The sequence below is a fragment of the Solanum lycopersicum genome, chromosome 3, assembly GCF_036512215.1.
Source record: "Solanum lycopersicum chromosome 3, SLM_r2.1".
Taxonomy (NCBI): Eukaryota; Viridiplantae; Streptophyta; class Magnoliopsida; order Solanales; family Solanaceae; genus Solanum; species Solanum lycopersicum.
This window is the reverse complement of record NC_090802.1, coordinates 5,226,338-5,250,528: the sequence shown is the minus strand read 5'-3', so window position 1 is coordinate 5,250,528 and position 24,191 is coordinate 5,226,338. Positions and strand designations below refer to the sequence as shown.

The following is a 24,191-nucleotide window of genomic DNA, read 5'->3' as shown; positions in this document are numbered from 1 at the left end:
ATTGCATAGAGGGATAATTTGACTTAGATTTTCTCACTGGTCTCTTCTACTGTTTTTCTTCTTGGTTAGCAATTTTAGGTTGGAGATTTTGGGTTGTTCTATTGTTTCCGAGAAAACTAAAAAAAAAAAGAGTTTCGTTTAGGTTGGGTAATAGGATTGTTGTTATGAAGGATTTTTTTTTCGAGGTTGAGAATTTGGCTTAGGTTTCCTCACTAGTTTCTTCCACTGCTCTTCTTCTTTGTTCGAGTTTGAGGGAAGCTCAATTTGTTTTGTCGGAAATATTCCTAAGAGCGACATAGGCGTAGAGCCGTGGTTTGTGTCACCTGTGGCGTGAAGTCGTCGTTCTCCTGCTCGCATAGTCCCAGTTCGCTGCTCCCGAAAAGGTAACATCTATCCCATTTGATGTCCTGTTTTCGAGTTGAGTTTTGTTGTGCGCGAAAGGGCTCTGTTCATTCACTGTTATTCTTTTTTATTTCTATTATGTTTTGATGCATATATGTGTATGTTGCTGGTAATTCCCTGCTCCATGTTACTTCTCCGTTTTTTTTTTGTTGTTCTGTTTCAAAAGTGAATTGTTGTCGCTCGTGGAAGTTCTGATTTTGCTGTTCGCCTAGCCTTTAATGGAGAAATGGATTGGTCTAGCTGTTCATTCGGCTGTTTCTGAAATCTGGGTTTGATTTGTTTCTTGATTTGAAGAACACCCTTTGGAATTTTTATTGTGTTTGTGGGAGAATCCATTGTGCTCACGAACTGTTTGATGAAATGTAAAAGAGGGATTTGGTTTCTTGGAACACCTTGATGGGATAGTTCCTTTGCCTTAATTTGAATCACGCTTCTATCTCACTTCTTTTAAGACTTGTTTGACTATAAATAGATGGTTTCAAATATGTCTGCATGATTATTTTACTGTCTTTCGTTTTCATTAGGGATTGATTAAATATGTTGTGTTTGGGTGGTTGTAAATGTTAAGCAAAGTGTCAAGGCTATTTAGCGAGAAGGTCGAATGATTGTTGTGTCTACTTCGTTAAATGCAACAGTTGACTCGTTCTTTATTTTCTAAGTTTCGTTAGTGTCTCAAGATATATGATGCCTTGTTTAAGTTAGTCGTGTGATGTTGTTCTTGATTCTCCATTTTGATCAGCTTGCGTTGATATTCTTAATATTGAATGATTGTTCAAATGTTTGTTGTGATGTGTTTTTTTTTCCTCTCATAATTTGGCTGCTTATATATTTCTGTAAGCTTTCCTCAAATGAAACATTTTGTTAAACCGCACCTTTCTTTGTGTCACATGCGTAATCAAGTAGATTATTTCCTTCACTTTGTATGCCCGTTAGTCGAGTTGTATGTGGATATGTTACCTAATTTCTTTAATTGATCTTCTAATCCTTTAACTCGCTAACATGTACCTATTCTGTTTCGTTGCATGTGAGACTCCTTTCGTGTCCATTTGGATCTCGTCTCTTCTCCCGTTGCATTTCAAGAGTGTCATCAAGACTTAAAATTCCTTCGATCGAGTTAAGACAGACATGCGAGAGTCCAATGCCAGGAATATCGAAGAAGAATCCAAAGGCGAATTAGAAGATTTTCTTATTGTGTTGTATTTTGTAATGGGCATAAGCCTTTATTGTTTTGCTTTCTCGTATTATTTTATATGTTTAGATTAGTACAGGTGGAAAATGGGTTGAAACCCCCAAAAAAAAACAGGTGGGTCCAAAACTCGGTCAAGGCGAACAGAACCCGAGTTTGGGCCCAAATCTCTCTCTCTCTTTACTATTGTTTATATTTTTGCTTTAAATGCCTTTTAGTCTAGGATTGGAAACTCCAAACCCCACCGAGACGCTTTTTCTATTTTACTAAATTTAAAACTAAGCCTAAAAAGCGACAAATATTTCAAGACTTGTAAATTTGTCCAAGTAAAATTCTAATAAAGGTTTAACTTAAAGAATTGCAAAAAAGTTAATAAAGTAGTCAAATAAGTTAATCGTTGGAAAACCGTAAGTTAGCGGAGTGTCTTAGGTGTCTTACACCTTCCTAAGACGCGAATAAGAATCTCGAACCCCCTAAAATATTTTCAAAACAAATTTTTCTGTTTAAGTTGTTTTGGAAATAAGTTTTCTTGATTTTTCTTAAAAATTAAGTGGCGACTCCTAAAAGTCGAAAATATCTTCGAAAATAAAACAAACTCTTTTTCGAAAATCAATTTTTTGATAAAACAATATGTTGATAGAAACATTTAATTAGTTAAACGCCAATGCAACTTGAATCCAAATCAAGAAGATATTATTTTAAGTGAATCACATATTTTTTTTAAAAAAAAAACAAAGAAAGAAAAAGTGAAACATATTTCTCCTTTCTGAAATTCTTAACCCGCCCTCATCAGTCTGCCTTTCGTCGTAGAGTCGCAAAAAGTGAAATTTATTAAGTAGAGCCTTAGAGTTTTTTTGTGATTGTGGCAATGTACTTGCCTTGATGAAATGCTTGTTCCAATTCAAGTTGTGTTGGTTGTCTAGAACCATCACCAGCAAAAGTTCCAAAACCATAGGGACTTCCACCTTTAATATTCTCCATCTCAAACATTCCTGCTCCAAATGAATAGCCAGTTGGTACAAACAACATTCCATGATGTACAAGTTGTGTTATCGCTGTCAACCCGTAAAAATAATAACACATTTTTTGTTACAGTTAAATTGTTACTCTCGTTTGGGCAGCTCCTCGAGAGCCAGTACTCAAGAAAATGCCTGCTGGTTTGCCTGCAAGTTGTTGTGTTCTCCACAAACCTCCAGTAGAATCAAGAAATGCCTTAAATTGAGCACCCATCATTCCAAATCTAGTTGGAAATCCAAATACAAATCCATCACCTTCAGCAAGTTCATCACTTGTAATTATTGGTGCATCACTTTTAGGTGGTGCACTCATTTTTGCAAGAATTTCTTCTGATACAATTTCTGGTACCTGTTACAATCAACATCCTGATCAGAAACGAATTCAAACAGACGAAAGCACAAGCTTGGCAAAGGTACTTTCTCATCCACCAACTCCCGTATCTTGAATCTTCGGTTCCACCACTCAAGAGCAAAAAAGCCTGGAGAACAAATAACCATGACAACCCTGGATAGTGTCAAGCAAAGGACTAGTCTGACATGCTTCCTCTACAGGACGGTTCATCCATTTCTTTGATAAATCTTCTGCATTTGCAGCAAGCTGATGCTGCAAGACAGCTGCACCTAGTGGTCCAACCAAATTGAGCCTTGTTGCAGCAGAAACAACATCTCTCATCGTTATAAACAAGTAAGCCTTTTGCGAAGTTTCAGCATTCAATCCGAGAAGCCCACAGACAAGTCCAAAAATAGGAGCATGGTGGAAACGGACAGCTCCACTAGCCAAAGACACTTCTCGCATAGTTTTAAAATAAGGAACTTCCTGGAACACAGCAGCAGCCACTCTCAAAAGTGCCGATCCTTGTGAAATAGATGCTTTCCTACTAACTTCATTCGTCAGTGTCGCATCCAATATTTTATCAAGTTTATACCATGTTTCAACATTAGGAGATGTATTCAAAGTATAGACAAAAGGAAGCAATAGGCTTCCTGTATTCTCTAGTATATGGATCACAAATGTTCGAAGATCTTCGGGCCCAGAGACTAACCGGGCTTGAATAGCAGCCTCAACGCCAAAAGAATGAGCAAAACCACCAGTAGGAAGAACAGAATCAAGCAACTGCCATTGGCTCCACTGAAGCAATTCCTTCGGTGCGAATTGGAGACTACCCTCAATCTTCTCTTCCATATTCTCCATCTTTTAAGGCCTGAACAAGTTACAAACAGGACAGAGTAACCCATACAGGACGAAACAACAATACCGTACTTAATATACCGAAATTCTTAAAGAATTTTTTCTTTGAGAACAACATAAAATAGTTGGATCAGATTCTAGCTGACAACCTTATGTCTCAGCAAGTGAAAGCGATAATATATATCCTGACAAATTTAATCCATCCACAATCTTAGATTCTATGACCAACTAATGGTTTTGGTTTCACCCACTGTCTTAAAAAAGCAAATACTAGATATAAACTTTGATAGCCTAGTGTCACGTCCCGCCACATTCTAGTTAAATTGAGTCTTAGCAAATACTCTAAGTCCGTGACAGTAGCCTCTACATCACAAGAACAAGTCCAGTTTGTTAGGCATCAAACCTTTTCTAAGCTGCCTTTTTTTTGTTTATGATATTATTATTCTTAGGACTATCACTAGTAGAAACAATGATTTTTTTCACTGCGAATCAATAAGAAATTTGTGCTATTTTCTTACTCATTCTTACACCAAACAACTCAATTGGAAATACAAGGTGGGAAACGATTCTCTATGATTGCAATAGACGATAAATTCATATTTATAAATGGAAGTTTCAATTATGATATACTCTATAGCATTGAATAGACTAAAATATCACAAAATTCAAATTTCTACCATTAAATTCAATCCTGAGATTCAAGGGAAATAAAGAGAGAGAGAAGATACTTACAAATCGAAAATGGCTTAAAAAGAGAAGATCCCAAATGCAGAATCCATAAGTCTACCCAAATGGGGAAAGCACAAATAATAGGGTCAATTTGGAGAAGAATTCCAAAATAGTCTCTTATCTTTCAATTTAAATTCAAAATCATCTCTACTTTTTGGCATAAAGTAGTAATGGTCCTTACTGTTTCACAAATTGATCATTTTTAATCCATTTTAAACAACCGTCTTAAACTGAAACATTAGTTTTTAACTTTTGATCTAATTTTACATTATCACAACTATTAGAATATACACAATAGAAGTATAATTCAAGATCACGAACAAAACATAATCGCATGAAAATGTAAACTGAATAACTTGTGAAACTCTAACCTTTTAAACTTTCACACAACTCGTTCAAAATTGAGATTTGAAATTGTCTTCTATTAATTTTCGCTAACTCTCTCAATCAAGTCTTATGTGGACAAATTTTTTGTTAGAAGAATAATTGTATTTCATTGAGAACCACCACCCTATTTATACTTTTCAGAAGAGGCGAAACGTCTGAAAGATGAAATGTATCTAGTCATTAACATCATTAATTGTATTTAGACTCTAGTAAGTGTATTTAATAACCATGATCAATAGTCATCAACAATCATTAAATATCATTAAGTGTATTTAGACACTATTAAGGGTACCCAACAACTACTCCCTTTGTTCCTAATTATTTGTCTACTCTTTTTTTAATTGTCCTCAATTACTTGTCAATTTTGACAAATTAAAAAAAAAAATATTTTTACATATTATACCCTTATCTTAAGTTTTTAATTCATCTACTTAATAATTAATAGGTGTAAAATGTAAACTCATTATGTCAAAGAAATTCATTATTTTCCTCTTTCTCAATTAAGAAATTAAAAATATTTTCTTCTTTTAAACCAATAAAAACAAAAAACAACTTATTCTTAAACTGAAAAAAGCACTAACAATCCTTTTTTTTCGAAACTCGATCAACTAATCAGATATATATATAGTACAGACCGCAAATTTATTAGCATGAATTAATCATATCATAATAAATCACAGATTGTACCACTAAATATCTTTAACTGTCCTTCTCTATTTAATTTCAATTTCTTACTGTTACAACTTATTTAACTCCCCATGCTAGAATTACGACACCTATTAATTAAATTGAACTTCTGAAAAATTTAATCCATTGATTCATTTAATCATTTATCTTTATACTTAAATTAATTCACATGACGGATATAAGTAACCATAAAGGGATGTCTTCTTTCTCATACCAAAGATATAGTTCTATCAACTAATTATTATTTCTCGAATGTAATTTGTTATTGTCCAATCTATTAGGAATATTTTGACTCATCATAGAGTCTCACCTTTTAATAGATTAAAATAATAAAACAAACTATGCATATCATAATAACTACATCAAAATTAAGAATATAAGCACATATAATGGACTAGAGATATTATTCATTGAAATTCAGAACCTAAACAAATATCTCAATTTGATCAATTTCAATACATACAGAATGTACTAATACAAGAAGTTGAAATTCGATCTAGTATATTAGTAATAAATTACCAACAAATTGGTAACTAATTTGTTATCCGGAATTTAGCAACGAATTCCTAACAAAATACCCATCGAAATTTTAGTAACTAAACAATTTAGTTGGTAAATATGGAGAGAAAAAATGGCAGTTTAGCAATGAATTCCTGACAAAATACCTATCGAAATTTTAGTAACTAAATAATTTAGTTTATAAATACGGAGAGAAAAAATGGCGCTTAGCTTATCAACTTTTTATTAATGGATTATCAACAAATATCACCAACAAGCAATATTACTCATTGGATAAATATAGTAAAAAAAAAGAGTATAGTTTATTAACGAAATTACTAGCTAACTATTTGTCTAACAAAAGAATTTTGTAGCTAATTTTACCAACTAATTAGATATAAGTTGGTAAATTACCAACTAATTGTTATTTATTGGTAACTTGCCAATAAATACTCAGTCGTTTAGAATTTTTTTTGCCAATGAATCAATTTTGTGCTTTATAAATTACTAAACCTATTAGAATCCGTTGACATTTTCCAATTAGTCCATCTTTAGTTAGTGATTTTTATTGAAATATAACAAAATAAAACTCATTCAGAAAAGGGAAAGGAAAAAATTTAATTAATAAATTTTTAATCTCGTTAATTAGTGGATCTTTTTTACTACTAACAAATATTAATACAAGCATAATATTCATAGACATGACCTACCAACAATTGCAAGCTTTTGCAAAGCTTCAACCATAGCACAAAATTAAAATTTGACTTCAGATTTTATGATTGATCTCCAACTTTCATAATGCATAAACAAACACTTTAACTATCCAACTTTTAAATAAATAAACACATGAGTCCTATATGACAAAATATACGTAGGACACCACGTAGGACAAAAAATGACAGGCATAATACATATATTGGACACTAAACTTGGTTTCAAATTTTAACTTTGACCTTTAACTTTCATAATGCACAAACATGCACTTTAACTATCCAACTTTTAAATAAATAAATACATGAGTCCTACACTGCAAAATACACGTAGGATACCACATAAGACAAAAAATGACATGTAGGACGTGCGTGTCTATTTGTTCAACTTTATACAAGATTAAATGTCTACTTGTCTAAACCAAAAATTGAAGGGCATATATGTGATTCGAAGTCAAGTTAAATAGCATATTTATGTATTATGCCAAAAATGACATGTAGGATATGTGCGTCTATTTGTTCAATTTTGTACAAGTTTAAGTGTCTACTTGTGCATTTCCAAAGTTGAAGGACATAAATATAATTCGAAGCTAAGTTACAGGACATATTTATATATTATACCTTTTAAATTGATCATTCTGGTGACTAACAAATTATGAGAAATGATTATACGTTGGATCCATTCATTTTCAATGGTAGATGGTAGCAAAAATAAAGTGAATTTTTACCATGATTAATGGAGGTGAGGTGAATTCTTTGAAGTTAGAGAAGATGAATTGGGGAAAAATAATAGTATCTTATTCCAAGTATTGTAGTCCATGTATGGGAATTAAGCAAAATATCTAAAAGAGAAGTGTTGTAATGTTATTAAAGAGCCCGTTTGGCCATAAATTTTTCAAATAATATTTGGGAAAAATTTGGCAAATAATGTTTGTTCATACAATTTGTCATTATTTGACAAATATTTTTGGCAAATATCCCAAATTTTCAAATACTAGTTTTTTCTAGTATTTGGGCCAAATATCATTATTTGGGATATTTAAAAAATTAAAATTTTACCCCAATCTTTTATCTTTTACAAAAACACCCTCTCTAGTATTTGCTTGCGTTGTATTACATCATTTTTTACGTGAACACCAAAATAGTGATGAAATATTTAGTGAATATTAAATAATGATATGATTGTTGATGAAAACTATTAAAAATTGGCTTTAGGTAACAAAGTCATGTACTTTATCTACTTCACGATGTATGGAATAATTCTTGTTGCACTCACTCCAAATTACCACATTGCTTCAGTGTCATGAACATTATTTGTTATTGTTGTAACTAACATTCAATTGACTTGTAATACAAACTTTTAGTTAGTTTTGATAGTTTTTAAAACTTGTGTGTATAAATCATATTTCCCAAATTTTATGACCAAACACGTGGTGAAATTTCACCCAAATTTTCACTCAAATAATATTTGCCAAGAATATTTGAAAATCTATGGCCAAATGCTAGCTAAATGTACGGTTAATTTATCTCACTACTGCATTTGCTCTTTTGATTAGCTATTGCTGAAGATGCAATGACTGTGGTACATATGTTAGGAGAAATGCTACCTGTTATTACGTTTTGTTGAAAATACATTCCAATTTTTGTTCTTAAATGCAACAACATTTCTTATTTATAGCTTTTTATCCTGTGATTCACAATATATAGGTTTCCATCCAAATGTTTGGACTGTCATACATTTTGTGGACAAAAACAGGTATGTTAAACTTCAATGGTTTTCTGATACAGGGAGCTGTATCTCCACCGTTCTTTCTCCACAAAGTCTGCATCGAGAAACTGAGCTATGAATGTCCAAAGCCGATAAACATCTTCAAAGTTTGCCAGAAAGTTAAGGGCAACGGTGACTACTGATATCCCAAATTCACATCTTTTGTTCTCTGCATCACATTTTTTTCCTTGTAAAGTCCTCTGCTTCTCTTGCTCGTACTTGTCTGGAAACCACAAATGTGACAGAAACCCATGGCTGAGCGATATATTGTTTCGATCAGCAAGCTTCTGTATGAGAATTGGTTCCACCCTTTCTCCTTTCCAGTCGAACAGATTGAACGCCATAGCAGTTCCCCTGTCAAATTTTATCTTTGGACCATAGATTTTGACCAGAGGAAAATGGTCCAGTCTGTTTGGATGCTCAAGCTTCAGGAGTGCACTAATAAGCCAATTCACTAGGTACCTTCTTCTATTACCAATTTGAATCAGTCCGAGCGAATCCACATGATCCAAGCATCTGCATTCAATCCCTTTTTCTTCCACCTTGCCTAGTCTACTAATCGATTCGTCTGATTCCTCTTTGATCTTATCCTTTTCAGCTGAATTAGACCTACATATATGTAGCTCATCCAGTTTCGTAACAAAATTGGTTTTATCTCCACTCCCAGATGAATCTAATACTTGTGTTGGTGGAACAAGACTCACAATGCCTGTACTAACCGAACCTTCCAACATCGACACAACTGATTTCTTGACAAGGAGGCATCCAAACCCTGTAGGATTTTCACCAAAAACCTTATAAAAAGAGCAAATAAGGAAGTCAGGATGGATTAAGGAGAGTCCAAAGCTATCCATATCCTTTGGTCCCAATGCACATGCATCAAGCAAAACATGCCAACCATTTTCCTGAGCCAAACTCATCCACTGATAAGAGTAACTCCCTCCGCTCACTCTTGACTGAAGGGGGAACACAAACAGTCCCCTGGATTTCTTTTGCTTTTTCTTCCTTATAATCAGTTTCCTGAGTTTCGCGGAGTTTATTCGTAGCCGTGGCCATTTAAATTCTGCTGACATTATGTTAGCCCCTCTTTTCTCTGATGTATTGACCATACTCTCCAATGCTTCACTCTCATGATCATAAACGGTAAGAAGCTTTCGACTCGTTTTGAAAGGGTAAGATTCGGCTATAAGCTTGAAAGCTGATGATCTATTAGCAGTAAACACCATGGAATATTCATTCGTAGACATGTTAAGAAAATTCATGATCTTTTTCTTGATACAGGATTCCAATTGTGATCCATCTCCGCCATGTAATAGCTCGTATTTGAGATCCACAGACTTGCAAGATATGTCAAAGAAAGGATATTCATGAGATGACGGCGAAGAAGAAGAAGAGGAGGATGTGACCGGGACCACCTGTGAGTATGAGAAGAGACCAATGCCAATGTAATCCATGCACACATGGTTAGAAACTGAGAGATGATAATATTCTTGATTCCGAATCTTGTCGACTTGTCGAGATTCGGAATACTTAGGATAAGCTTTGAGGAAGTGAGCAAATGATTCTTGATAGGAAGGAAGGGATTCATGGTTAGTAAAATGAGTGTTTGGGAAAAAAGAGGAAGTTGTTGTGGCTGCAAAGGTGTGCCTGCAAGATGCAGTTGTGCTTTTGGGCTTAGGAAGAGGCTGTTGGTTTTGAGGCTCAAGAAGTATAAGGAGAGGATTGGGGCAACAACCATGAATAATGCCTGATACTTTCTCAGCTTCCATTAAGCCCTTTGTGTGGACTCTTTTTTTTTTTTTTGGTTCAAACAGTTTGTTGAATTATCTTCATTCAACTATTTCTTTTCTTTGTGTTTGTTTGGTTGTTGCTGTCAGCTATCACGTTCAAATACTGAGTCTTCAAGAAAATGACTTATAATCATTGTCCTTAAGCGCGTTTTGGGCCAGGTTGATGGACGTGGATTACTTTTTGAGCTACTGTATTTGACCTTTTCTCTCTATTCAATAAAGAAAAAGTTGTTACTTTTCATACCCATTCTAGTCATTGCTTCCAACAGATGCTAAAGTTGACTCAGCTTTATCAAATTTAAAAAAGAGAATTATATATGGCATTTAATATAGTATTTTTTCTACTCACTCTGTTTCAATATGTAATTTACCTGTCCCTTTTAGTGTTTGAAAAAAAAATGCTATTTCCCACGGAAAAGGGTCAAAAGCATTCATCAACTATGATCTCCAGCGGAATAAAATGTTTTTTCTCGTCAATAATTTAGTCTATTTTGTTATCGCCAATAGTTCTTTGATATGAAGAAGAAAATTCAACAACTTCTATACGCATGAAAGTTCCCCCTCTCTCCTTTTTGCACAACAATAATTATTGTATGTTCGAAATCAATTGAATTTTATTCGTTAAAGATAGTTAGTTACATGATGACTGGATGCTTCAAAGAAATCAAAGAATCAATGAAGATTTAAAAAAACGCGAAGTCATGATCTATTGTTATTTGACAAGCTTTGAGATTTAATATGTTGCTGATAAAAGATAACAAGTCGCAATAGTCAAGATGCGAGCAAGTTATTTTGGATTTACTATATAGAGCAAAAAAAAAAAAAAAAGAAGAAGCAAAGCAATAGCAGTGGGGAAGTGAGAGAAGAATTGACGAGAAGTTAGAGGGTAAAAAACCTAATTGAAGATTTAAATTTAAGATTTTAGAAATACAAAATGACGCGGACATTTAGCTAAAAATAATTCAAATATCAATAAAATAGAATTATATATTAATTCCGAGACATTATTTGTAAAACTTACAAGATATTTCAAAGATAAAATATTGGTCGAATAATTATATTTATTTGAATTCTACCTATGCTTTTGTTTAATTACAAAAATAATTATATTTATTTGAACTTTTTCCGTCAATTTTGATTAAATTATTCAAAATCAATTGATCACATTATATTAGATTTTCACATTAATTGATAGAAAAAAGTGAAGAACCCGAACAATTTAGGAAGAAGCTCCACTGTTGGGGGCCCAAAAGGGTATTTAGTGCGGCTTCAGGTCCCCAAAAGTAATGAATTGAGGAGCAATTCTACCTTGTTAAGTAATTGAACAATTTCCTCAAAACATGCGTCCCCCTCTATAATTATTATTTCCATTTTATGCAACGCTCCTCTTTTATCTTTTTGCTTTTTGCTTTTTACTTTTTGGACACGAGAAAAAAAAAAAGTGAAGACATTATCGTCATTCACCTCCCACAAAAGTGCTAAAACCTTTATCTAATTAAATTAAGTTGTATTCAAATAGTTGCTTCTATTCAACTTGCTCTACTAATATGATATATAAGATTAAAAAAGTTATCTTTTGGTGTGAAACCTATAATATATTATGATTGAAGGAGTGATTTAATGTAAATTACGTGATATATAATTCATTATGCATAATACATGAACATGTTCTTTAACTTGACTGTAATTTGTATTTATATTTTTCAATTTTGGATGCGTCTTACATGACATTTTACATGGAAATTTATGTCTTTTATGGAATCCTACGTGTATGTACTATGTCCTAGGACATATGTATCTACTTGTTCGGATTCAAATTGAAGGATATAAATGCCAGCTAAACCAAGTTAATAAACATAAGTATGTATTATAGTTAATTCCAACATGTTGACAATCCCTTAATCTATGCTATCTTTAAAAAGAAAATTAGCTTTATCATAAAACAAGTGTCTATAGTACTTTGGCCAATATCTATTCATACATGGATCACTTGGTTAACAGTTAAAAAACAGTAAGAGTACTGTCATGTGAGAAAGTTGTTACATATCAATCAGCATAGGGGTGTACGTTCGGTACTCAGTTCTGTATTTCGGCTTTTTTATTCTATATATTAAGACTGGGCAACGGAACGGGACGTACCGGTACCGTTCCGGTTCGTTCCGGTTCGTCCCGTTTCGGTTGCCTACGGGACGGGTCGGGATATTCTAAACCGGTACACGGAACGGGACGGAATCGTAGTTTCGTACCGGTGTACCGGTACAGGTTCATCCCGGTTCCAGTCCGGTTTATTTAATATATATTAATTTTTTTATATTTTATATAATTTATATTTATATTTTTTATAAATTATATTTTAAAATTTAAATTTTTTAAAAATTCCCGCCACTGCCCGCCCTGCCCGCCCCTGCAGACTGCAGTCTGCATAAAGCAGCACTGCAGCTGCAGTGCAGGCCCCCCCCCCCCCCCCCCCCCGCCCCCTACCCTTTTCCCAAGAACAACCTTAAATTTTAAACGGAAAAATTAAAACGGCTAGTTTTTTTGTTGTATAAATTAGAGTTGTGTGTAAAAAATTTTTATTTACAAGTTTACAACTTACAAATATAATCTGAGTATTTGAGAGAATATATATTTCCAAATTACATTCATATTTATAACTTATATCATTTGGTCATTTGGTGTATTTCGGAGGAGGAATCTTCTTCAAATTTCAAGTTTCGACATCAATATTTTAATTTTCATTATAATCGTTTGTTCTTATACAAACGTTTGGTAACTTCGTTCCACTCTCTAATCTTATATTTATTTTTTGTATTTATTATTTAACTTGTAAGTTGTTCTTGTTAAGTTTCGTATTTTATAATTTATAATTTTATATCATGGAGTCTTCTAAAAAAAGTGGAAGTAAAAAAGGACTAGTAGAATCAGTAAAAAATTAGTTAAAAAAACTAACAAAGGTGCTAGTTCGTCTAAATCTAAAATTCCTCGTTAGAATAAATACAGATGAATTTACGCATGTGAATGAAACTAGTTTTTCCCGTCCCGGTCCTATAAATATTAATTCAGATAGTCCGACTCCCCATGAACTCTATGAAAGATATTATGGTATTAATCAAGAAAATGAAGAAGTGGAAACGGATGAACAATTAAATTTAGATGAAGAAGTAGATTTAGATGATACACCGACTAGCCCCGCCGCCGACCTCAATACAGTCAATAGTATAGGTATTGAAGCTCCACCTCCGGTTGGAACTACTCGTCCCCTTATTATTCCAACTAGAGGTAAGACCAAGGTACAACGTTCTTTAAAATCACATGTGTGGAAATTTTGTTATTTGAATGAAGAAAAAACTTTTAGTATATGTAATCTTTGTAAACAACATTTTAAATATACATCTGGTGGGACGGGAGGTTCAACGGGGGGATTAAAAAAACATTTGATTAACAAGCATAGTAAAGAGTGGTTTGCATATATGTCTTCTCTTGAAGTTGGTGGAAATTGTAATGTTGAAGAATCGATTAGAGGATCAAATATGGTTCAAAGTGAGTTAAATACTTCGAACCCAAGTGGTCCTCTTACACATCGAATCTATAACAAGGATCGTGATCGTGAAAACTTTGCTAAAATGGTTGTTGTTTGTGGTTTACCTTTTAGTTTTGGAGAACATCCGGGTTTTATTGCTTATATTCGTGAAACATATAATCCTAGTTTTCAAGGTTTATCAAGTAGCATGGTAAAAAGAGATATTTTCGAATTTCAAGAAAAACATTGTCAATATTTACGTGCCTATTTTGAACTAATGGATTGTAGAGTTGCTATTATTACTGATATGGGTCGTAGTCCTAATGGTTTTGATTATTTAACTGTTACTGCGCATTGGATCGATTATAATTGGAATTTACAAAAAAGAATTATTGGTTATAAAATTTGTCAAAAGAAAAAAACCGAAATTTATATTGCTACTACTGTGTTGAAAATTTTAGATTTTTTTGGTCTTTGTGATAAAGTCGTTAGTATTACTTTAGATAATGCCTCTGCTAATTTAAATGCTATTAATTTGCTAGAACCTAGACTTTGTCCTATTAGTAAATATGCTTTTCATGTTAGATGTGCCGCGCATATATTAAATTTGGTTGTTAGTGACGGTGTGAAATTATTTGAAAATAGTTGTGATAAAATAGATAATGCTTGTTTTTACATTTTTCATATGAATAGTAGTAGTAGAATTAATCAATTTAAAGAACTTTGTAATGCATTTAAACTTCCGTTTAGAAAAGTTCCGAAGCATGTAAAAACTAGATGGAATTCCTTTTATGATATGCTTGAAGTTGCTTATGCATATAGGCAACCTATTACTACGCTATTTAATAATCATAATGTTTATCCTGAATTTAAAATTAATGATAGTGATTGGGATGAAGTAAATGAACTTAGAATATTTTTGAAATCATTTTATGATGCTACTAAAATTTTTTCTGAAATATATTATCCTACTATTTCTGAAATTTTAATACACATATGTGAGATTTCATCTATTTTTTCTGAATATAAAACAAATACTTTATTCACATCTGCTATTGAAGTTATGATTACAAAATTTAAAAAATATTTTTTTCCTATTCCTCAAATTTATTTAACTGCACTTCTTTTCAACCCCGAATATAAAGAATATGGTACAAAAGCTTTAGTTGAATGCATTTATCAGAATTTAGATATTCAACCTGAAGAAGAACCTGATTTGGTAACATGTCAAAATAGTATAAAATACTTTGCAAAAGAAATGTATGATAAATATTCATTCTTAGATAATGTTGAAAATCCTCAAACGTCTACAAATCAAGTAGGTGCTCATGGACGAGTGAAACATAAACTTGGTCTTGACTCTTCTAATAAATGTGAATTTGTTAAATATCTTGAACAGGGTACAAATGATATTACAAACGATAATGGTATACCGGAACTATTGAACTGGTGGAGAAATCGTGGAGCTCAATATCCAAAACTTAGTAGGATGGTGAAGGATGTGCTTGCAATTCAAGGATCATCAGTAGCTTCGGAGGCAGCTTTCAGCGCGGCAAGATTTCAAATTGGAGACCACAGATATTCGTTAGCAGAAGACAGCCTGGAGATATCAGTGTTATTTAGAGACTGGATAAATGCTGAGCGTAGAAATCAAGGACTTCCAAAGTTAGATAGTCAATTTGAACTTTTCATAGATTCAGCTATTGGATGTGGTAGTGATGATGACATCGAAATTCAAGATCGTCAACGAGCTTTACCAAGACCAGAAGTTGATCACAATCAATCCCTAGCTGAGTTAGAAAGAGGATTTACGGGACTATACAACTATTAGTATTACATTCGAGACATAGTTGAAACAGAACCCTTCCTAGAAGGTGGCTGCGTAAGCTATGTACTCTACTAATAGTTGTAAATTGAAATTGTAATTTGTTACAAATTTAAATAAATTAAATTGATATTTTTTAATTTTTGTAATTTAATTTACTTTTTTAAAATTACAAATTTTATTTAAAGTATAAACTTCAAAAGATTTAAATTTTGAAAACTTTATTAGATTACTTGCAAACTTAACAATAATAAAAAAAAATTAATAAAATATCTTTAAAATAAACTTAAGTTAAAAATTATAGTATAAATTTAAAAACTATTAATTTATACTTAAAAAATAAAAAAAAATTATATTTTCGTAATTTAAAAAATATCGTCCCGTTAATCCCGTCCCGTTCCATCCCGGTCCGTTCCGGTTCATTCCGGTTCCGTCCCGGTATATAGTGGAACGGGACGGAACCGATGAACCATCCCGGTAATTCCGGTCCGGTTCATCCCGGTACCGGTCAAAATTCCGGTCAACGGATTCCGGTCCGATCCGGTACCGGTTCATTCCGGTCCGGTGACCCGGTTCAGGTCCGTTGACCAGTCTTACTATATATATATATATACCAAATATACACTCAATTGAATATTTTTGAAGTATATGAAATGGTATAAAATTATCCTCTATCTACCTATTGACTTCAAAATACCCTTCCCACCCACCTATTTGCTCCAAAATACTCTTGTCATCCACCTTTGGGTTCAAAATTAATCATTTATTTAACGGTTTTAAATTTAAACTATTTATATATTTTTTTAAATTTTTGACAATCAACTATTTCTTATAATTTAACTTATTAGTATAATATATAAATCAATCCACTACCCACTCATTACTAATTAAACCCCACCAAATTAATAAATCCGTCAAATTACTAATGCAATAACAGAAAAGCTACTGCCAATGAGTGTTATTAAAAATTTGACACAAAAATATCTATTGAAGTAAATTGTCATACATTCAATTATCTAAATAAAAATTACCAATAAACTTAAAAGTCTGACTATGTTTATTTTAATCATTCTTTCGACTCAATTATGTGATGTTACTTCGTAGATAATTTTTTAAAAAATAATATATTAAAAGTTTTAAAACAAATCATAAATATTTATAAAATTATATTAAAAAGTGCATGAATTAATTCGGGATGTATTACTTCTTTACCTTTAATCATAAATTTCGAATTCAAGCTTGAAAGAGAACCCTATTGAAAGTGTCCTCCTAAATAAGCGGCTCAACTTAAATTTAATTGGAGCTTCGATTCAAACTCGAATAATTTTCGATGTCATTTTCAGGAATCTATAATTTCGTCGTATTTTAGTAGTGCTTATGGCGATTTTGATATTATAATTGGTTTACTAAATGAGTGGGGTTTAGTTAGTAATGAGTGGGTGGTGGGTTGGTTTAAAAACTATATCAATAAACTAAATTAGTGTGAAGTATTTTAAAAAGAGAAAAATGACAAATATACCCCCGAACTACTGTGAATGGTATGCAGATACCCTCCGTCATTCTTTTGGAACATTGGTGTCCCCGTCGTTCATTAATTAGAGCATATATGCCCTTCACTCTACAAGGGGCAGGGGCACCAATGTCCCCGAAGTATGACGGCAAGGAAACTAATGTCCCAAAAGTATGATGACAGGGGGACCAATGTCCCAAAAGTATGACGACATGGGTACCAATATCCCAAAAGTACGACGAAGGGTATTTGCATACCATTTACAATAATTTGGGGGTATATCTGTCCTTTTTCCCTTTTAAAAATATCTAAAAAATTTAATTTTAAAATCGTCAAATAAGTGGTCAATTTTGAACCAAAAGGTGGATGACAAAGGTATTTTGGAGTCAATAGGTGGATGAGAAGACCATTTTGGAGCCAATAGGTGGATGAAGGGTAATTTTATACCATTTCCAATACTTCGAGGGTATTTTAGGCCCTTCCGTAAAATCTATTGTTCTAGCTCTTTTAAATGCTAAGTCATTAGTTACTGTATTGTATCGTTACTATACCTACAATGTTTGCTTTGATTGTTACCTAAAATGTATTGTATTGTATTGTCAAATTCTGTTGTTACGTAACAATGAAAACTCCATTTCATGGAACAACCAATTTGGTGTGTTTCCATTGTTACTTAATTTCTTTTTGCAATTATATCTTTACATAATATTTCACAATACTATTTTACCCTTTACTTTATATTATTTAATTCTAGTCAAGCCTCCAGCTCTAGAATAATTGAGGATATTTTAGTAAATTTCTAAATTACAATACAATACGATACAATCAAACCAAACTATAAAAATATTATTGAATAATAACAAACAATACAGTTTAGTTGTAACATCTCGTAATTCGTAATAGCCAAGAAATAAAATAAGAAACCAAATTTATCATTTTTGGAAAGAATAGGAAATATCTAGAATTTTTTCCCCAAGTGTAAAAAGCGAGTTTTTGACCATTTTCAAACGACTGTAATTTCTATCTTAGAATGAGTTAGAGTCAGTTCTTTATATGGTTGGAAAGCTCTTGAAGATATCTTTCCAACGTTACCAAGTTTGCGCATTTTCGATATCGTATAAGGGAGATATGCTTATCGGAAGTTGGACCGTTGGGTTGAGGAAGGCCCCAATCCGAATTTTGGAAAGGGTAAACGTGTCATTTCACCCAACTATTCCTTAATTCATTTTAGAGGTTTATCAGGGGTAGAACTAAGCCTTAAATAAGTTTTTTGAAAAGTATCCACGCTTAGGGTTTGGGAGAAAAGAGAAGTGAAGAAGAAAAAGGGAGAAAAGTTCAAGGATTCATCAAAAACACCAAGATCGTCGCGTGAAATTTGTCGGGTGTGATCCCTATTAAGGTATGTGGGATATTTCGTGTTGGACTAATTCACCGACACACGAATTTTTTTCAGTTCAACAATTTATGAGTTGATTTCATGTTAGAAGTTAAATTCTTGAAGAAAAGTTTTGATTTCTTGTTGATTGATTGTTGGTTGACGTTGCTGGTTTAATTCTTGTTTCTCCGGGTTACTTTTGAGTTGAATTCGATAGTTATGAAGAGTACCCGTAGTCCCAGGTGTTTGGTGAAAGAACTAGGAAGGTTTGGAGATAAAAAACAAGTTGAAAACTTCGTCAGACGCACCTGGGTAGGGGCAGGCGCGGCGCGCCAAAATTTGACTGCAATCAACTGAGCCCTGGCGCGGCACGCCACCAGGGCACCATAACCAAGCTTCAGTCAACTGGGGCTGGTGCGGCGCGCAACCAGTACGCCCGGATCGGCGTTTTTCGCTCAATTTTCGTAGTTTAGCCGTCGTAGGTCCTTCTAAGTTACATTAACACCTTCTGATGATTCAAATTACTTCAAATGATCTCTGAACACCGGAAAATCACTAAATAACTCAAATCATAACCTTGAATCCATAATCCATTCAAGGAAAGTTAAGATCAAAATCAAGAAAGTTAAGAGTCAAGTCTAAATAAAACTAAGAAGCTAGTTCAAAGCAAAGTTCTAAAAGGTTTTCAAGAGTCTTTATCAAACATTTTAACTTCGTTTGAAGGCTTTAGTTCAAGTTAAAGTGAAGAATAAAAGTTGAAGTCTTTTCTTCAAATGAAATATAAGGGAACTAAGTATTCCCTAAGAGTTGATTTAAGATTCAAATTAAGCAAAGAGTAAAGAGTTAAATTCATTTCTCAACAGTTATAAGGGAGATAAGTATTTCCTAAAAGTTTATAAATGTTTTTCACATTTAATTTAAGAGGAAACTAAGTTTTCCAACAAAGTTTTGAACAAGAAAAAGGAACATTGATTCCTAGAGGGCTTTTAAAGCTAAAAGGGTTGAGCAAATTATCTCAACCCAAAGGAAGGAAGTTATTTTAAGCTAAATTATATTTTGGGAATAGTATTGAGCACTGATGTGGGGATGAGAGTTCATATCAACTCAAGTCTTCATGTAAATCATGTATTCATCATGGATTTTAACGAGTCATACTTTTTAGATGATCACGTAAGTTAAGCTAGTGGATCCACTAAGTTGAAAGGTTCAATACGACGACAAAGTGTAGGACAGTTCTGCAACGTGGGCGAGACACTGTATCACCATTTGGGCTCACAGTGGTGGTTGTCAGTTAGAGAATCTCCCACAGAAACTATATTACTTTCATACATAAGTAAAGTTGAGTTTGCTATTGCATTTTTTAACGAACTAAGTTGTTTTACAAAGCTTTATGTATATTGCATGTATTTTATTTGCCTTATATATATTGAGTTGAGTATTCAGGAGTTGAGCAGAGCCAAGGTAAGTTTCTTCTTATTGCGATCAAACCTTAAGTTATTGTTAGCATTTCAACTTGCATACTCGTACAGTCAATATACTGATGCCAGTTGGCTTGCATCATCTTATGATGTAGACGCAGGAAACCTGGATCAACATCCAGTGCATCATTATCCAGTTTGAGCATTCAGAGTCAATGGTGAGCCTCCTTGCATTCCGGAGGATCCTTTTTATGCTTTCCAGTCTTTCTATTTCAGAATGTTGTGGGGTCTATCCCAACATTCATCAAAGTATTTTAGAGGCTTCATAGACGGATAGTCAGTTAGTTTAGTTGAGTCTCTTTTATTTCAAATGTTATATTTTGATACTTAAGTGTCATTTGGCCGTATTTATGAGAATGTGTCCTATTTTATCATTGAGTTAAATCTTCTGCTGAGTTAAGTAAGTCAGGTCAAGGGTTCGATCAAGGCCAGAAATGGTCATGGGGTGCCGGCCACGTCCAGGGTGTAGGCTCGCGGCATGACACTAGTCAAACATAGTATCTATCATAGAATGCAGTACAATAGAGTACAATACAATACAATACATTATGAAACAATGGGTAACAATGATCCAAATAAAATGTTAATCTCTCTTGAGACATTGTTTTTTCGATCTTAAATAAGATTTAATCAATTTTAATTTCGAAAAAAATCTCGGTTGAGGCAACAATTATAGTAACTCCAGACATTATTCAATAAACAATATGCGTATTTGAAAAATAATCGAGTCTTTTATTTGATTGAGTATTTTTATTAGATCATTATCTTCTACTTGTATTATTGTCTTAACATTTTAAATTCAAAAAATAAATATAAACCATTAATATCAGAATAATTATTCGGTGTTAAAGAAAATTCAAGGTTAAGACACTATTTTATAAAACAATTCTCATCATCTAGTGATATCAAATTACCACTAAATAAGAAACAAAAATATTTTCATATGCTTCAATTGGTTTAATTCTATTTTAAACTGAAAAAATAGCTTGATCAATCATATATATAAAGTAATCAACTGTAATTTCAAGGGACTTTATGATTCCGTTATCAATATTTTCATCAAATTGTTTCTTACGAAATTATTCTATATTTTTCTCATAGGCAATTTCATTTGTAGAAATCATAACACTCATAGTACATATAATATTTTTTAAAAAAATCTAAGTAATCTTTATTTAAAAGTTGGGCCCCCAGACAATGGCTTTGGCGGCCTACAGGTTAAGACGGCCTGCCCTTAAAGTTGGTTCTTTTTAACTTTTGACTTTAGAGGTTTGTCCACGGGACAAGCAATTACCCATTTCCTCGGTTATTCTGGTTTCAATATGGACTGATTGCGGATGAAATTAATCTTATTGTTCATGATGGGTTTTTCCAGTGTTGAGTTTTGGAAGAATCAATATTTTTGGCATTGACATTTCCATCTAAAACATGGAGTCCAGTTAAAGTTTAGGGTAACAATGTATCACGTAAACCGAACCAAGATGCGTCTAATTACATTATATTAAGCAGAGACAGTAACATGGCAACTCTCCTTTGGCATGTTAATCAAATATTTGGTCACTGCTGTATGGAGCCCCCCAAAATGCTGCATGCCAATAGAGTATAGCCCTATAACGATGCATGCCAATATATAGTTGAATTAAATGTTTACATTGGTTTTAATTTCTCTTACCTTTTTAGAAAGAATTGATGTTGATCCAACTAATTATTATATCATGCATATTCCCATAAAGTCTAATGTTACCACATCATGTTTATTTGGGAGACAAAAATATGTATAAGGCCGGTTAACTTGAACAAAATCATGAACATATAATCTACCTACAAGTACAACAATGAGTTGGCTCAAAGTTTCTTGGGCTATAGAATCACGAAGGATCTCTATTTTGTTGATTGTAGGGGAGCCCCAACTGAATGATGAATTGGTTTGGTAGCTTGAGGGGAGCATTCCTTATCATCTACTCCTTTCGTCCCATTTTATGTGAGATAGTTTGACTCGACACGGAGTTTAAGAAAGAAAGACTTTTAGAATTTGTGATCCAAAATAAATGATAGAAATTTGTGTGGCCGTAAATCATTTCAATAAGAGTAAATAGACATTTAATAGTTAAATTGTTATTTACATAAAAATGTGTCATTTTTTTTTAAAACTGACTAAAAAAAAGCAAATCACATAAATAATAAATAGAGGGAGTATTATCTTTTTTATAGACATAATACATATATTGGACCCTAAACTTGGCTTCAAATTTTAACTTTGACCTTCAACTTTCATAATGCACAAACAAACACTTTAACTATCCAGCTTCTAAATGAATAAACACATGAGTTCTACATGACACAATACACGTAGGACATCATATAGGACAAAAAATGACATGTAGGACACGTGTGTTCATTTGTTCAACTTTATACAAGTTTAAATGTCTACTTGTGCACACCCAAAGTTGAAGGGCGTAAATGTGATTCGAAGCCAAGTTAAAAGGCACAATTATGTATTATGCCTTTTCTATATTTTGATGCTAACTTTTCTTTTAATATGCAGAGAGAGTATGAACTACACCTGCTTGAGTTCAATCAATCTTAAGAATCCTTGGGCAATCCGATCCAGCATATGCATGAACAAGCTTCTCAATTTGGAAGGAAAAAGTGACAGTATTCAAATAACTGTGAATCACACAATTTACACGTGCCTTGGAAGAGTCTGAGGCACAACGAATTGCTCAAAATATAAGCATGAGCAGGACCATTGAAGAAATCCAAACAACAAGTGATTAATCTCACTCGTCGGCGTAGGCGTCCCGTTCTCCAAGTGGGTCTTCGAAAGTGATCATTAAGATAATACATAGCCTCCACCCTTCAACATTCCTTTTGTATTGTTATTTTATGAATTTTGAAACTTAAGAGAACATTTTGTAGAATTTTTTAAAGACTTAATAAGTCTTTATTTTGTGATTATAGTGTTTAACGATGTTATTTGTTTGTACATGATTAGTTGTTTGGTTTGTTTGAAATGGTTGTATATTGAATTGTATTTTTATTGCTGGTGTTTAGTGTCTGCTGAAATAAAAAAAGCAGAAAAGTGACAGACATGATTACTTTTATGAGTCCCTTTTCTGAAATGTTTTTTTTTGAATATTTTTTTTGTCACTTCGTAACAAAAAGCACGGACGGCGTTACATTTTTTTTTAAAAAAATTGAAAAATTGTAACACCGTCTAACACCTTCTTCTTTAGATTGAAGAACAAAGCGATGGACAATTGCAGTACACTACTAACACTAGGTAAGGCACGTAAGAGATTATGAAGCTCGCTCGCCCCTTTCCTGCTATGACTATGGATATTTTCATTCGTAGTCATAGCACCAGACAAAAATTATCAAGTAAAACTACAGCTTTTACGAAAAGAGTTCTTGTTCATGATTTTGTTCCGAATGATAGTTTTTTCAATGTTAAATTTTGTTAGCAATAATATTTTTTGCCTTGACATTTACACCTAAAACATAGAGTCGAGTTAAAGTTAATGGCAACAAATAGAAGGGACTTAGCTAAGGCGATAATATAATTAAGGGTTGTTGCTACAAAGAAGAACAACCAATGTAAATTTTAGTCAAGGCAAGTATAACAATACCTTTTGCATCACAGTATATATTGTTAAAGAATGACAAAAGTTCCACATCGGTGATTAATGAGATGGGTGAACTCCTTATAAGGCTTGGACAATCCTCCTCCCTTTGAGCTAGCTTTTGGGGTGTGAATTAGGCCTAAGACCTAATTTCATATATATTAAGTACTGCAACATGCGTGTAATTACATTACATTAAGTAGAGACAGTAATAGGGCAACTCTCCTTTGGCATTTCAGCTCAAATATTTGATCAAGTTGCATGCCAATAGAGTGTAGCCCTATCACTGTTTCCCTTACAATTACTATCGTTCACGAACTTTTCTTTCTCATTTTTCTACTTCTGGTTCATCACAACAGAGCCTTTCAATGTTTTTATAGAGCGTTCCTTCTCAATTCAAGAAACGGAATAAACCCCTAGAGAATCGGCATATCCTATCATTTATTTTTATGCTGTGTGACCTGTAGATATATATCTTCTTGCATTAAGGGTTGCTTT

At 33.0% G+C, this 24,191-nt stretch overlaps 2 protein-coding genes and 1 non-coding gene across 5 annotated transcripts; all 3 read right to left on the bottom strand.

The window, feature by feature from the left end:
- Window positions 1–2,259: 2,259 nt before the first annotated feature.
- Window positions 2,260–5,031, bottom strand: UREF (ureF protein). Of its 3 annotated transcripts, XM_010319349.4 has the most exons (3): window positions 4,894–5,012; window positions 4,526–4,576; window positions 2,260–3,806 (listed from the first exon to the last, which is right to left on the bottom strand). In XM_010319349.4, the coding sequence occupies exon 3, from the start codon at window positions 3,794–3,796 to the stop codon at window positions 3,068–3,070; it is 729 nt and encodes a 242-aa protein (XP_010317651.1). In that variant the 5' UTR covers window positions 3,797–3,806; window positions 4,526–4,576; window positions 4,894–5,012; the 3' UTR covers window positions 2,260–3,067. The 3 variants fall into 3 exon arrangements, with proteins under 3 accessions (XP_010317651.1, XP_010317653.1, NP_001233942.1); XM_010319351.4 differs by lacking the exon at window positions 4,526–4,576 and having other exon boundaries at window positions 4,894–5,031; NM_001247013.1 differs by lacking the exons at window positions 4,526–4,576; window positions 4,894–5,012 and having other exon boundaries at window positions 2,530–3,806.
- A 3,413-nt stretch (window positions 5,032–8,444) lies between these two features.
- Window positions 8,445–10,601, bottom strand: LOC101250087 (uncharacterized). Its single transcript, XM_004234417.5, has one exon. It carries the CDS (start codon window positions 10,339–10,341, stop codon window positions 8,566–8,568), a length of 1,776 nt encoding a protein of 591 aa, XP_004234465.1. The 5' UTR covers window positions 10,342–10,601; the 3' UTR covers window positions 8,445–8,565.
- Window positions 10,602–23,905: 13,304 nt separating this feature from the next.
- On the bottom strand, window positions 23,906–23,976 carry MIR399 (microRNA MIR399). The gene has a single exon (NR_108003.1). It is a non-coding gene; the product is annotated as a microRNA MIR399 (primary transcript).
- Window positions 23,977–24,191: the final 215 nt, after the last annotated feature.